General features: G+C 44.9%; 1 protein-coding gene and 1 long non-coding RNA gene across 4 annotated transcripts in view; one reads left to right on the top strand and one right to left on the bottom strand.

The window, feature by feature from the left end:
* The window catches only part of EGLN1 (egl-9 family hypoxia inducible factor 1), a 37,730-nt gene extending 32,147 nt beyond the window's left edge, over positions 1-5,583 (bottom strand). For all 3 annotated transcript variants that reach the window (XM_026117235.2, XM_064509257.1, XM_064509258.1), the window contains exon 1: positions 4,184-5,583. In XM_026117235.2, the coding sequence (XP_025973020.2) occupies positions 4,184-5,071 (888 nt within the window). In that variant the 5' untranslated portion in view covers positions 5,072-5,583. The remainder of the gene's footprint in view (positions 1-4,183) is intronic.
* On the top strand, positions 5,580-14,787 carry LOC112993531 (uncharacterized). Its single transcript, XR_003261734.2, has 3 exons — positions 5,580-6,005; positions 6,080-6,267; positions 9,833-14,787. It is a non-coding gene; the product is annotated as an uncharacterized LOC112993531 (long non-coding RNA).
* Positions 14,788-15,979: the final 1,192 nt, after the last annotated feature.

Here is a 15,979-nt window from a genome sequence, read left to right as displayed (position 1 = left end):
AACAAAAACTAAAGAAATTTAATACAAACTGTCCATTCAATCTCCAATCAATGAAAGGCCTAGGGTAGAGTTAGGAGATGGGGGCAGTGTGGAAGCAGGAACAGCCAACAGATCAAACCCTGGTTTATATGGCGATTAGTAGCAAAACCCAGCTCACGACCAGGGTCTCCCAATGTTATCACGATACCAGTAAAGAATGCAAGCTTCGTATTTATGAAACACTTGAAGTTTTAAATGAAGAGCAGTCCATAATAGAGGAAAGAGAAACCTAGCAAAAAACAAACAAACAAAAAAAAACAAACAAAACACCCAGAGTGCTGCTCCCCTCCCCTCCCAGCCTCTGAGTGGGGAAGGAGGGAGAAAACTCTTTTCACCTGGATGCGATTCTGGAATATTTCATTCCCCAATTTTGATGGGCAGATTTATACCTCCACTGAACATCTGAGACAGGGCAGGCAGGAAACAGAGATATGCGTGCATACAAATGTGGGAATGGATAAGAGAAAGGAAAGAGAGAATTAATATTTTGGGAGGAGATGGAAGAAGAAAAATCTACAAAATAACAGGAAGTAGGAGAAAGACACTGGAGCTCACATGTACAACTATGTGCCACAATCTGCCAGCAAAAAAGGAAGCACAGTCTGGAAAGAGAGAGACTAACAGAACAAAAGCAAGGAATGTAGTAAGTCAGGACTTTTAAGGTGAGTAAATAGCCAGCCATTGTGTTGTACTGGCGACCGTACTGCAGTATGCTCACATAAAAGGTAGTTGGCTAGTTTATATCCATTGCTATATAGATACTTTTCAACCCAGAGAGTAATCTACTGGTGATGAGGCCTAAGCAAAGTCACATCAGGTTAAGTAGATCAATTTTAGGCAGCCCAGCCAGTCTACACACCGGAGCAGAGATTTTAAGATGTAAAACACGTAAAACAAACAAGAAACCCAAACCACTTACAGTCTGATTACAGTAGAATTTTTCAAATATTTTTGTTGGGTTCGCTGTAGCGTGTTCTTAGAAAACTGGCTTTGTTTTTGAATGTTGTGCAAGGGTTGGCATTTTGTCATAGAAGTCACAGGAGCTTTTATTGAATCTTTAACCTTTATGAGATCTAGTTCAAGCTCTGTAAACAAGCATATCCTATTAGAGGGAATGAATCATAAATAAATCCACTTCATTGTGTGCTCTAATTCCTACCCGCCTTCTGTATTAAGCCTTTGCAATTCTAGCAAAAAACAAAAATCAGATCCCCAAAAATCCTTTAGAATTGTTAATGCAAAATCACCTTCTCCTCCTAAAAGCTACAGCACCACACCTTAAAATACAAACACTTGATTTCTCAGCAAATGTCTCTGTACGGATGCATATACTCCTAGACTTCACTGCCCCATATCTCACCGGCACAACTATGTACCCCTCATTTAAATACGCAGCCTGATTTTAACAGGTTACCTTCTACACGAGGCAGTGCACCAAACTGCAGATTTTTGATACAGATGATAATCCACTACCCTGTGCGACTAATACTGGTAGTCTTCCAGATAGGGCAGGGGGATCCCCTAGGGCTGGGATTGTTTTGTTGGTTCAAAGGGTTGGGAATTACAAATCCCATCAGTGACACTGCAAATTGGTTTATTTAGCACCTTCAGTAAAATTATACACCTAGTCCTCCACACCCAAACTCTGCAGATCACAGTACTGCAACATAAACATACAGGAGCAGTAAAATTATTTGGTAAGAGCTTAGTTTGTCAGGTGAAAATATGTGCTGCATTTTCATTTATTTTTGTTCTGTTACTTGAAATGAAGCCAGTAAGAATGAACAGGTATTACACACAGACTGCTCCTTTTTAAAAATAATGAGTTTTTGCTGTGAATTGCAGAACCAACGTAACCCATAAAGACCTGAAAATGGACTGTATTTGACCAACTAAGTGAACCAAGCAGCTGTCACCATGCAAACTGAACTAAGAGAAAAACAGCAGAGTAACACCTACTGTGGACATGGCGGTATCTCCACTGCCTGCCCCTCTATAGAGCCAAGAATGAAAAAGATACTGGGATTCCTACCACAATGCAAGCACATCTAGATCCAGAAAAAGCAAGAAGTGAAAAAGAAATGACTTCAGATAAGCAAGAGATGCCCCCATGTACATTTTACATTTTCTCTTCCCCTCAGTCCTCTTGCCAAACTGCCAGGAGCTCAGAAGGGACCTGTGTAGAAAGCATCTGCTGCTGCACTGCTTCCCCAGCCGCAGCCTTTGGCTGCTATTTATCATATTACTGGCAGAAGAAAACGTACAATTCTTCACAGATGCAGAAGAATAGAGAAGGTGAAAGTCATAACATCACTCTTATCCCTGCTGACTTTAAGAATAAGCATTCTCAAACGAGCACTGAACCAGACATTTCAACAGCTCCATCTCTTCTGTGGACTTGCTGTGCTCTTCTCACCAACTGTTTTCCTTTATTCGACTCATGGGTGAGCCAGTGAAAGTCACTGACAGCTTTCATTCTGCTCCTGCTGAACCTGTTTAGAAAAACTGAGCTTTACTGCAACACTGCCAGCACTGACTTCTGCTGGGAGATGAGCAGGGGAAAATGAGAAGACAGAAATCAATGCATTTCTGTAGCACTGAGGCATAAAGGAGTGCACCTATTCCGATACCTGAAATACACAGGTATGTCAGCACTGACTGCCACCCAGCAGGGCTCGACAACCTTCATCGCTTTACTGTCACGCTACAAAAACGTGCAACTAGCTGTACGAAGGGATTCTCCTCCATCCACACACATTCTTTCAAAATTAGCAAAGATACAATAGTTCAGGAATCACAGTTACAATTCCAAAGGTTCTTTTCTAAAGCCTGGGTGCATATTACTGACCACTGGTCCACCACCACACATCAAGTCAGAAGCAGTATTTCCCTTTACTGCATAAAATCGAAATCCAGCAAAGCCACAGATATTTTTAGAGTGCAAGTTTGAAGAACTAGGACCTTAAAAAGGTTTAAATCTGTTTGAAAGATAAATTGGCTTAGAAAAATCCAAGCTAATGGGGATACAGGAGAGATCCAGACTATGTTCCAGCTTACTTTTGACACGGTATTTATTCAGCAGAAGGCACACAAAGACCACAGTTCAAAAAAATAAGAATTCCCACCCACTTTTCCTCATCACAGGAGTTTAAATTTACCGTGCCCGAAACAAATTCAAGGCTGTTTTTTGCCTTCCAGTTTCTCCCCTCCTACTTCTCGGAGCTTCCTACCAGCTGAGACCCTGCAGCTGCAGCAACAACAGTCTGTCTGTGACAGACAGTACAACTACATGATGGGATGGTTCTCAGTAATTCACTAGCCTCCTTATATTTTAATAGAGGTAGCAAATTGTGAAGGGGCTTTTCCCCCCCTGCCTTTTCAAATCTGAAAAGATACTAATGAATATTCATTACTAGTCCTTTACTAAGGGTGTGAGTTTTATTTTAAGGACTTGAAGAGAATTGCAAATTAGGTTAATACAACGGGAAATTTTGACTCAGTCCTTTGATCCCAAAACGCAGCTAAAGAAAAAAACAAGACTTTCACAGAAAGAAAAAAAGACTGATGACAATCAAAAAAAGCCTCTCCCAACAGCTACACTACTCCTCACTGGCCTTATTTTGTTGCACACCGTAAGACAGAGCTGCCAGAGGATTCAACTGTGGATGAACAAGTAACTTTAAAGTGTCATCACGGTGCTACTCACCAAGGATGCGGGTCTTTTATGCTGTGTGTATCTGGTGCATTTTAAGCGCTTCACAGCCTGCTTTCTGAGCCACGTTTTCACTAGAGCCCAGCAAACCCACGCACGTGGGCATCGCATGCACTGCTGCTACTTAGGGCAACGCTTTACATGCAGGGCCAGCACGCACCACCCCGCATTTTCAGAGGCCAGCGAGCGCATTATTACTTCCAGCCTCTTCGGGAGACTAAGGGAGAGCTCGCAGTGCAACACTCACCAGCCACGGCAGAGGCTTTCCAGGCCACGATTTAACTAAATAAAGGATCTAAAAATGAGGGGCGTTTCCCAGGGGGAGCACGCCGCCCCCGGGGGTCTTTCCCCAAGCGCAGCACCCCGACGAGGGCCCGTGCGGCGGGGGGCGGACGGACAGACAGACACACGGACAGGGGGTCTGGCACTCACTTTCGTCCTGCCGTTGATTTTGTAGTTGCCCAGCTTGCCGTTGCAGTGGCGGATGAGATCGTCCATGCTGTTCATGAGGAGGCGGATGGTCTGGCAGCCGGGCTCCTTGCCCTCCACCCAGGTGATCTTGTCGCCGCGGATGTCCTTGGAGGAGTCGCTCTTCTGGCTGACGAGCTGCCCGTCGGTGAAGCGGCCCGTGTGGTGCAGGGCGCGCACCTCCTGCGCCACCAGCCCGCCCAGCTCCTTGCCGAGGAAGTCGTCCACCACGCAGATGCCGTGCTTGTTCATGCAGGGCACGATGTACTCCAGCGCCAGCCGCTGCGGCACCAGCGACTTGGTCTGCCCGTTGGGGCGCAGCGCGGCGCCGCCGGGCCCCGCCTGCCCGCCGCCCGGGTACAGGTCGGACTTGTCCCGGTACAGCAGCGCCGCCTCGCCGGCCGCCGCCTCCGCCGGCCCGCTGGCGGCGCCGGCCGCGACGTGGTTGTTGGTCAGCGGCGCCGCCGCGGCCGCCTCGGCGGGGGCCTCCGCCGGCGCCGCCTCGCCCGCCGTGGCCCCGGCCGCGGCTCCCCCGGCCGCGGCTCCCCCGGCCGCGGCCCCGGCGCCGCGGGCGCGGGGCGGCGTAGGGTGCCCGCCGCGGGGCTCGGCAGCGCCCCCTGCCGCCGCCGCGGCGCCGCCGGTGCCGCCGCGGCAGATGAGCTTGTGCTTCTTCCAGTCCTGGCGCTGGTGCTCCTTGCTGCAGTAGAAGGAGCTGCGGCAGCGCCCGCAGCGCAGCAGGTTCTCCATCTTCCCGCACAGCTCGCAGTACTGCCGGTCCCGCTCGCTGCTGCCGCCGCCGCCGCCCTGGCCGCCGCCGCCGCCGCCCTGGCCGCCGCCGCTGTCATTCGCCATGGCGCTGCTGGTGCCGCCGCGGCCGCGCCGCCGCCGCCGCCGAGCGGTTATGTAAGGAGGCGGGCGGGAGCGGCGCTGAGGCGGCCCCCGCCCGGCCGCGCTGGGAGGGGAGCGCTCACTGCATCATGGCCGCCCGCCGCCCTGCGCGTCCGCCTGCCGCGGCCTCCTCGGGGCGGCCGGGCGCGGGGCTGCCGCGGCGGCCGCGCCGCCCTCCCTGCGCTGCGGGCGCCGCTAGCGCCGCCTCATCGCCGCCCCGCGCGGCGACGGCGCGGCCCGGGGGCAGAGCGGCGGCCGCGGGGGCCCGGTGGCGCCGTGCGGGGCACCGCTGCCTCGCCGCCGGCCGCTCTTCCTGCTGCGCTGCTCGGCGCGGCCCGGCCTGGCGCGGCCGCCGCCTTCCCCGCCGCCGCCGCCGCCGCCGCCTGTGTCGGGGCGAGGAGGAGGCGCCACGCTCGCGGCCCGCTTTGCACGTACGCCACTTCCAGCCCGCCAGCGCCGCCGGCGCGTCAGGCGGGCGGGGCCGCGCCGGGAGGCGGGACGGGCCGCGCAGCGCCGCGCCCGCTCGGGGCCTGGGCCGCGGCCGCGGTGGGCGAGCGCAGGCGCGGAGCGGGGCGCCAGGCCGGGCCCCGCGGAGCCGTGGCGAGCACGGCGCGGCCGCGGTGGGAGCGGGACGCTGCAAGCGGGGCCAGAGCCAGGCGGTTAAAAAAAACATGCCAAGCGGTAGAAGGAGCAGGTGATGGGGCCGCCGAAACCGCGAGGAGCGAGGCGCTAGGGCCGGCAGCGCGGCGAGTGTGGCTCAGCCCCGGCGGGAGAAGGGGTTTTGTCAGGGCAGAAGGGGGGACAGGGGAACAGAGGGGCCGGCGGGGGAAGAGGCCCGGACGCAGCAGCGCTGGCTCCCAGAAGTAACCCGAGGACCTGGATTCCTCTGAGGTGACATGTAAGCCCTGATCCATGCAGCTTAACCGTAGCTTTGCATCCCTGTAGCGGGTGTTAAGGCAGCGTGTTCTGTAGTTTCCTGCAGCGAAGCCCCGCGGTGGGTGACACGGCGTTTCGCTCCATGCTTCAGAGCCTCGTGGTCAGCTGGAATAACTGTCCCTGGCAGGCCCTGTCCACCCCCTCTAGGAACCAGTTGGTGAGCAGACCAGAAGCATTTGCTCCACAGGCCAGGCTGGCTGGGCAGAGGCAGCAGCCCTCGGTTGGTATGTATCAACTTTAAGCTAAGACATCCAAGAAGTGTCAAAGCAATGGGTCAGTACACAAATTTGGAGGTGGAAAGGTAGAATGAATTCTCCGGTAGGTAACCGGAGGTGAGTGATACAGGCTTTCTACCCCTACTCTGCCACTGGTTTTCATGTGATTTGGGATAAATCAGTCTTTCTTTGCCACGATAGAGTAGGAATAGTGATCTTTTCATACCTCACAAACTCCTGCAATGCTTAAGATTATAATACACTTGTATTACAGTAAGCTGGCTTTATGTATGTAATTAAAATGGCCAGGTTCCTATCATCTCTCTCTACAGAACTAGATTTAAAATTAACTGACATAGTAATAGGACTCAGAAGAATGTTAGGCACTGTGTGTGCTACATGAAGGATGTAGAAGGAGAAACTGTGTGCCAAGGCTACAGATGCCTGTGGTGCATACACAGAAAATGAGAAGGAAAAACAGTGTGAATTATTAGAAAAGCAAAAGGAGAACTGAGAGGACAAGGTCGTGAAAGCCCAAAGGACCAGATTTCAAGGTGAATGTGATCAGCACATTCCAAAGCTGATAAAAAGAGATGAAGTAACTGGAAAAGCTGGGAAAGGAAAGAGAAAGAGTTGCAGATTGGCGATTTCTTTGTTCATCGCCCTTAGTCGAAGGAAGATATATTGGTAGAGGCAGAAGGAAGTGGGTTAAAAACAAGCTTAAGACCACAGCATAAAGTAGACAAATTTTTAATCTAGGTTTAATGAGAGCTGTTCATTAACTACATGAATATGAGCTATGTCAGATATACTAGGCTAGGCGTTCCTCTTGCTTGCTTTAAAAATGAGAGTAGTTCAGCTGAATTCCTTGGACTTGAATCACTGTTAAACCAGGCTAAATGAGAGAGGAGTCAAGCTTGTTCTTTTCAAATCCTTGAGAAAGGCAGTAGAACAATGAGGTTCTGCCAGGGAGAAACTGAAGAGTTAAAGACCTTTTGCATTTGTTGCTTACTGATTCAAGCACACATACTGGAAATGACGGGCACAGACTCAAAACTCAGTAGTCCAAGTATGAAACAAACAAAAAAGGACCAAGATGCAAACATGGCGTCTGGCTAAAACCTACTGATAGTCATTAATTCCTGGGCTAATTTGGCTTCAAGAGTCTTTTGTTCTTCCCCTGTCTTTCCCACAGGTTTTTGGGGATGCAATTGGTCTTGGTCTTAGTTTTTACATTTGCTAATCTGCTGAAATATTTGAAGTTGTCTCAACAAATTGTTCCCCAGCGTGGTAAACAGAAGTACTAAAGTTAACAAAATCCATCTTCAGATACATGAAGCATTTGCCGTATTTTATGATCATGGAGCTTCAGCAGGGGCACAAAACAAATTAGTAAAGGTTCTTGTCCAGTAACAAGACTGAAGAAAAGAGTCGGGGGGGAGGAAGGGGGAATTCTGAAAAACAATGTGTATTTATGTTACAATAGTGGCTACAACATGCTAGAAATGTTTTCCAAGCATATAAAGGCTCTATTCATTGCCAAAGAGCTTGTTCCTTAAAAGACAGCATAAGGACAAAGCATGAAGAAAAGGAACATACATATACAAGAAAAGAAACATACATATACAAAGCAAAATGACCAACGTGATGGTTGCCAAAAGTGAGGGGGAAGGGACTCTCTCCTCTTTCTTTTCTGCAGGTTACTCTTCACTGCTACTGCTCCCTGACCTGACATTTCCAAGATAGCTTATTTCTTTTATGTGTCAGTGGATATTGTAAAAGAATTTGAGTGATGACTAGGTAAAAATGAGATATAGTGGTCTGCAGAGAATGCACATAAAAAAGCCATAAAGTAACACTAGTCATGAGGAGGATCTTATAGGGTAGACTTAATGCAAGGTCATAATTTTTTATCACCAACTAGATATGGATCTGATATGTTTATTAGAAATGACTAAAAATAGGTAGGTTGGTCAATGGGTAACTTTTCTGCTTTTATTAAGCAGTAATAATAGCTGCATTTATACCATGGTTTATATATGTAAAGTACTGCAGGGTACTGCAGTGGTAAGGTTATATAAGCAACCAAAAAGAATCTTTGAAGCCCAAGGAGAGCAGGGAAGTGCAGAATAGTAAGATTAGAAAAGCTTAATTCACAGAACAAAATCAACTTGGAAATGAGGGTGTTTTTTTTCTTAAATCCCATCTTCAGATAGTTTTGCTGGGAACAGGAAAGTCTGTGGGACTCAAGGAAGCCTAAGCTTTTTAGTACTGTCAGAAAGCCACTTGGAAGCTACACAGATACTGCTGTGATTGATGACAGTGTAAGGGCTCAGGCAGATAGGTGTGTGTCCATGACAAACTCATGATTAAAATTCAGGACATTTGGGTTCATAGCATTTGCTGTTTTCCCCCAGACCACTCCATTGTGTTTTTCAGCCTGACTGGTCTTACTCCTCTTAAACCATTATTCATTGATCTCAACAGCAGCGTTTGTCAAGCTTTTCATACTAGCAAGTGAACTGTAACAGGTTTGCAGCTTTTCCACATAAAGCTGGAGAACTGTTTGTCTGAGTTGGATTCTCTGTTAAGCTCGCTTCCTTTCTAATCAGGACAAACTGTACAAAGTACATCCACAAGGCTATGCAAGTGCTCCTTTGTTGCATGCACACTCTTTTCCTGAGGTAGTCAAAAGGTTAGCATAGTTTATTCATCTCCCTGCTACCTTCCTCTTGGTTATTTCTGCAAAACTAGGAAAGGTTCATGCATTGGAGTGGGTGATGAACATGTATGGTTGTCACTTAGCAGTGCTGGCACAGAAAAGCACACCGGGTCTCGTGTGACTGCTGAGATACTTCAAGTCACTTTGTGGCCAACACAAGTTGAGGGATCTCAGCAGTTTGTAAGATCCAGGCTACAGCTCTCTGATACCCAAAGAGCTTGATACCCCGCTGTCGTGGTTATGGACCCATGCAAGTGGAGTACGAAGCAGCTCTGTACCACACAGTTGTGTGTGGGTCCAGACTGCGGTGCAGCCCTGGGGACAGCAGAGAACTGGGCTCAGAGCCTTGAAAATAATCCACAATACTCTGGACCAGATTCCACCCTGCTTATTCTTTTGCTTATACCAATGTAGAGTTTCCCTGAAAGTTTCGGCTGAAATTAAAGTAACAGAATAATTTGGTTGTTTATCACTGAATATCATAATGTTGTAATGTTTAAAGGAAAAAGCTTTCATTATAATCTCAGATTATAAGGGTTGGGCTAAATTACAAGGAGAAGTATTCTCAATTACTTTGTGTAAACTTGTGTAGGTTAGTGCTTAATATTGTAGGATTCCTCCGGGCTCTTCAGCTAAAATTGTTTTTGCTGTCCTTGAGTCTGTCTGAAATGATATGCATTTGCTTCTCTGGGAATACAGCTTATTACACCCAAAATATGATTAGAGTTGAGCCAGAGAGATTTATGCAGATTTAAATATTCAGCTGCTTTAATAATTCTGTTCATTTCTAAAGAAAAATGAATTACACTAGTGATTTACACTACAGGACAGTGTTCTTTTTTTTTTTTCCAGAAAATACTGCTACCAGACATCTGTATCTGTACAATGATGAAAATGCAGCAGCGCTTAGAATAAGCTCAAGACTGACTCGTTCTAGTTTTGTCCTCATTTTCAACTTCGTACCATGAAAAGTTCAAAAGCTTTTTCCACATTGTTTGTGAGGTTTCTCCAGAGGGAGTATTTCTGGCTTTGGTTAGAAAAGAACTCCCTGTCTTGCTAAAGATTGACAATTATGTACATTTTTGGCCTGTAACTTAAGCAAACCAGCAGGCCCTCAGGGTGCTTAAAGTCCAGTTATGGACAGAAAGATACTTTTAAAGAACATTTTTTAAACACTGTTTGAAATCCATGCACTGATACAGCGATAAGCAGTTCTGAAAAAGAATTCTTCTCTTATCTGTATATAGGTCAAATTTATCTGAACTGCTCCAGAAGATTTTCTCGATTTTGATGCAGACAAGTCTTCTAGCATTAGAACAAGGGACTCAAATGTAAGGAAAGTCTCTTTAGCACTTCACGGGGTCACAGCAGGCCACAACGATAACATGACCTTTTTACTTTGCTTTTGATATGTGCTTCCTGCCCCGTGTCATCATGATTCAACATCGTGACATGCTGAAAGATCATCAAGGTGGAAACAATGCAGAGCAGTGTTAGGATGATGTGGCCTGCCATGATTATTTTGCGTGTACTTGATTTATTGCACATCATATTTTCTCTTTCCTCTTCTTCCAGCTGCCAGGCACGTAGTTCACTCTGTTGCCAGTGTCTTCTCTCGTGTTAGGAAGGGAGAAGAGAACAGGCATCCCTGGAATGTGGGCAAGAAGGACAGTTTGCTCTGTGACCCTTGGTTTGGAAAGCTTGACAGAGCCTCAGCTCGTGTATTACAACATATCTTATTATTCAATGGGTTACGGTCTCAGTTTTTTGTTCCAACTCCCTAGAAACTATTAGCCAGAGCTCACAAGAGAATCAAGAACTGTTACGGAAGTCATGAAACTATATTTGTTAAAGGATTGGACATTTTATTGTGGGGGGAAGATGCAGCTTCTTTTCTCATTCTCCAGTTGGCTAGCAGTTTTTTTAATATCTCTAAATTCTTTTTCTGATGAAGGCAGTTGTCTTCTGCTAGGAAGAGAGACTCTGAGAAAAGAGAAAGCTTAAAACAATCCGCTGCTGCAGAAGGAGAAACATGTCTCAGTAATTTAAAAGAGGAAGGAAGAGATAATAGTGAGGGAGTTTTTGAACTGATAACACCAACCAGGTGTTATTCCTCAATAGACTTAGGGCTTTGACTTTTTTTTTTTGATGAGGCAATTTCTAGAAAAGAATGTGGCGGGTAATTTCATTTTTATTTGTTTCTGAGGTGAACAATGTTTCTCCCCCCTTGTCTTGAACAATGGGAATACAATATTGTAGTTCATGTTTTCTTAAACTGTCAAGATAGCACATCTGTCCTGAAGAGCTCCCCTTTGCCAGGGCTGGCTATGTTCACGCACACGTACATGACCACTGTGAGTCTGAACCCTGGACAGCCATCCCAGGTTATATGTATTCAGCACCACTCAGCACTTTGTTCTCCTGCACTCCCTATTTCCTCCTCTACCAGGACGGGGTCTGGGTGTTCCCATGTCCCATTTCCATCCTTCCCAAGGATGCAGCTTTTTATTCTGCACCACTCTGTTTGCCCTCAGTATACTTCTCGTGTCCTTCTGTACCATTTTTGTAGGTTGTGGTTTGATGACACATCTGCGTCACTGTTGAGTGCCGCCCACCAAAAAAGGTGGTCCTGCTCCCTCCAGCAGTACGCTTCTTCATCTTTCCTTACCGTAGCGCCACCCTCGTCTAGCCCTTTGGTGAGTCAGTTCAAGAGAGTAGTTTTCTGTTGGATTAACAAGTTGGATCAGCTTACCGTGTGGTTTGATGTGGTGCAAGAGAGGGTGTGGACCAGCAGGGCCAGGAGTCAGGGAGGGAAAAGCAGGACCACCCAAGTCAGAACGGTAAGGTGACTCAGTCATGTCATTTAACTTCACCCTTATTTACTTCATCTTATATAATTTGACCCATTTCTACTTTCTCCTTAACTGAGAGAGAAGTCTGTCCAAGTGACCTTTTAAAACCATATCGAGAGAATCAGCAGATCCAAAGTGCAGGATATTGCTATGTACTGGGATGCGATAATGGCTGGCGTCAGCTGATCCTTCTTTCTAAGGATGTGGGAAGAGGCATTTTAGGTTATTGGCTCTGAGAAGAGCAGGCCAGAGACTCAAATTTTACAGTTTTTGCAGTTTGTAGCAGCTGGTAAGGTTCTGTCTGTTGATTAAAATAGTTCTTGAGATTTTGGAACTGAACAAATTTGGTATTAAAAACTGTGGTATCGATAAACACTCATTATGATGGTGCTTCTATGTCTCCTTGCTCCCTATGCTAACAAGCACAACCCTCTGTGCAAATACACTTACTCTAGTACCAGAGTAGGATATTTCAGCACTTTTTAAAGCACTTCACAAGTGACATGTTATACCAAGGACAGATACATACTGAAGCAGGAATATCAGGAAGAGATTTATAGTAATTTAAATTAATATCTTATATTACCATGACAGATCTAAATTCACACTGATCATTTCACCTCTTTCAATGGACGTTGAGATGGCACAATGCTGTTAATGCTTCAGGTAAAACAGAATTCTGGAATTGTACACTGGAGAGTTTTTACAGAATGGTACCTAAATATTAGATCTTGGAAAAATTAGACTTAGCAGGAGCTCTTGCAAACCCATAGCTGAATATGAATTATTAACATCTTTGGTTTGTTCTTGGAGCAATAGTACGTGTTACAGAACTGTAATTAGGGCTGGGTTGTGTCTGAGTCTTCCTATCACGCTACATCAGTCTGTCGCTGTTAGAATTATTACCCCTGAACCTGTTCCTTGCTCACCCAGCTAGCTAATGACCTAGAGATAAGATGGCATTTATTGGTAGTAGAAGAAATGGCCTTTCATTTTTACACAGAAGCAAAAAAACAGGTCAGCGAGCAAGTTACACATTCTTCATCCGCCCACAGTGCAATGGAAGATGATAATGCTTATCTTTTCAGGAGGCAGATTTCACTTTTTTCCTTACTGTTCCAACAGACTTGCATTTTCTCCCTGGCACTATTCTTTTTTTTTTTTTTTTTTAATAACTTAAGACTTTGTCTAATGCTAGGACCATGATCAAGATTTTTCATTAAAACAGATTCCTAGAAGGGTTCCTCAGAATACAGTTTCCTCACTGTGTGATATAGATAGAGCTGAACTGGAGGGAACAGGTAGAGAATAGATAGAGACTCTGTCATTGCCTTTTTACCAAATTGTAAGCGTTGAAATTTGGGTGGGAGGCAAAGCTCCTCCCTTGTGCAAACATATCCTCCAATAAAAGCCATGTGGTGTGAGCAATAGTAGGTAAGGGCTTTCATTTTTTTTTAAATAAACAACACCTTATCGATGTGAAAGGCCAAACATGGCTAGCTCATATACACACAAAGGCTTGTGTGTCTGTGGATGTGCCTGCCCTGCACACCCAGCCTGCCATCACCTTATTTTAGCTAAGGTGACCATTTCTCCCCTATTTTAAGAAATATTCCTTATTTCATTTGTCAAACGAGTTAAAAAAAAAAGCTGAATCATATCTTTGTAGAGCAACACTCGGCAATGCATCCGTTAATTGAACCTTATTTTTGGTTTAAAAATATCAGCCTCAAGAGACTGAGTCTTTTAAGAAAAAGCTACAGCACAAAGCGAAAAACAGATCTCCCTCTGTATTATATTAAGGTAGCACTGAGTTGCACACCTAGAATAAAAATGGAGAATCTGGGTTCACATTTGAGGATCTGCCCCAAACCTCTGATTTTGCGTTTGTAATCCAGATAAGGAAGAGGCACATAAGGAAGAATTTTTTTTCAAAGGTTCATTAATGGCAAGGTAAACATCAAATGCTTGCCTCACGTGTGCACTATGTATTTTACTGCAAAGGTTTAGTGAATGCTAGATGCAAGGGAAAGCTCTGAAGCGTGGTAGCAAACTAGTTTGCCTTTGTAATCCTTCAGTGCAGCTAGATGGGAGCTCTTCCAGAACAGCTCCCTGGAAATTTTCATCCAGCCTCAGCAGTCTATAAATAGAGGAGGTCTTCATCTCCTAGGAGGTTTTGCAATGCCATTGTGCAGACGAGCTCTGAGCTCCTCAGGAGGCCGTGGAAGATGAGTTACAGAGCCATGCGCTGGAGCCAGGAAGGAAAACAGGCTCTCTTTGAATTTAAGGTGAGGTCTGCTGACAGGTTCAGTGGAGAATTAACATGGAACACTTTTCCCAAAAATGTGCATGTGTGTGAAGGGAGAAATTCCCAAAAATGTGCATGTGTGTGAAGGGAGAAATTCCCTTAGATCCTGCATTGAAACTGCTGCTGTAGACTGAAAAATCCAGCCATAGTGAACTTCAGTTGCAAACAACTAAGAAATATATCTGAGAAAGATAATTGACTGTAAGACGCTCTTCCTGAAAGCCATTTCATTTCTCACAAAATAATAGTTCACGTTTAGGCTGAACATTTAAAACAGAAGAAGTGACTGTCATGGAAAAACAAAAAGGTGAGTTTGAAATACATTCCCAGAACAGCGACTTAAAATAGCTGCACCAATGGTTTCCCCATATGTGTACCTTCTCAGTATCAAAGATAATTTTATACCATGGGCAGATTCTGGCTGCATGGGGCACAGTATGAGCAGTCTAATTACCCAATATACCCAGCTCGGAGCTAGCTGTTACTATTCTCCTGGATGGCTCACAGCCTTGATTACAGTATTAATATTCCCTCAATCAGTCAAGAAACATCCCTGAAGAGGAGAAGAGATCTTTCACTTTCCAGAATGAATGGAGAAATTATTTCACTGGTATCAATGAAAATAGCAATAAATGCCATATGAATTACTATAGTTTACAGAGAAGATTTTTTTTAATTGCTCAGATGCACTGTCATGTGTGAGATAATACGCCAATCACAAGTATAACTCCAGAGTAAGTTCCCAGAGCAAAATACTTGAACTTTAGTTTCTAAGAAATTGGTAAATATAGGAGAGAAACAGCTGACTGCTACAGAAGCTAGAAATGTATGTCCTAATACTACCCATTTATATTAAGATTGGATCCCTTGATTGTAACAGCAGATTAGAAAGTGTCACCTTCCAAAATTTAGTTTAAATGTGGGACAAAAATTTTGATAGGGTCAAACTTTGCCTATTACTTTTAAAAGAAATAACTAAAAATTTGACTGAAAAAGGAAAACCTCACTCTGCGACTTCTGATGCCTCAGAATCCTATAAATATCAAAATCTCTGTTGAATGGAACATTTGAAAGAAGAATAATCCATTATTTGCTTGATTATTTTCTGGTAACTTCAATAGGGAAATCTGAAAATATAAGAGGAAGCTTGATTTTGACAAATCACCATAATTTGGAGCCAGCGATGGTAATTTTGGAGACAACAGTCTGTCTACAGAAGAATGAAAAATGAAAACAAATCATTTTCCTGCTCACAGACTGCATATTGAACAAATTGAACTACAGATAAGTTATCATTTGATCTCAAAAACCTTTGATATGCAATCTTCAACATTTTCCTTCCTGCCAATAGAGTTTCAGAATTAAAAGAAATCTTTATTTTGTTGATATAAAAATAATATGGAAATGATAATATAGGAACATTAAGCCATTGCCCCACAGAACAGTCACCTCTCTGCCTTCCTCAAAGTGTCGGCCAGATACAATGTCTTTAAAGGTAAGGGAGACTAAATTTCAGTGTCAGAATATTTCTCATTTCTTTCAGTGTGCTACATACAGGTTTTATGTTGGTCTTAAAATTAGAACAATCTGATCTTACATGTGCTAGAATGTATGATACAATGTGCTAATTAAAAGGTACATTTAAAAAAAAACTGATGACAAATTACTCATCATATGTATGATTCTTAAGTAAAAGTACATCATAATAAAACATGAAAAAAATGGAGAGGCATTTCATGCAGCAGTAGGCATGAACTAACTCCCAAACATTTCCTTTTGCATGTTGTTTCCAGTGAACAAAATTACCCTTGCCTGTTTCACCCGAAAAAAAATGGACCT

Source organism: Dromaius novaehollandiae, chromosome 3 (assembly GCF_036370855.1).
Source record: "Dromaius novaehollandiae isolate bDroNov1 chromosome 3, bDroNov1.hap1, whole genome shotgun sequence".
In the NCBI taxonomy this organism is placed as follows: domain Eukaryota; kingdom Metazoa; phylum Chordata; class Aves; order Casuariiformes; family Dromaiidae; genus Dromaius; species Dromaius novaehollandiae.
The sequence above is the reverse complement of the archived record's forward strand: the minus strand, read 5'-3'. Positions and strand labels throughout refer to the sequence as shown.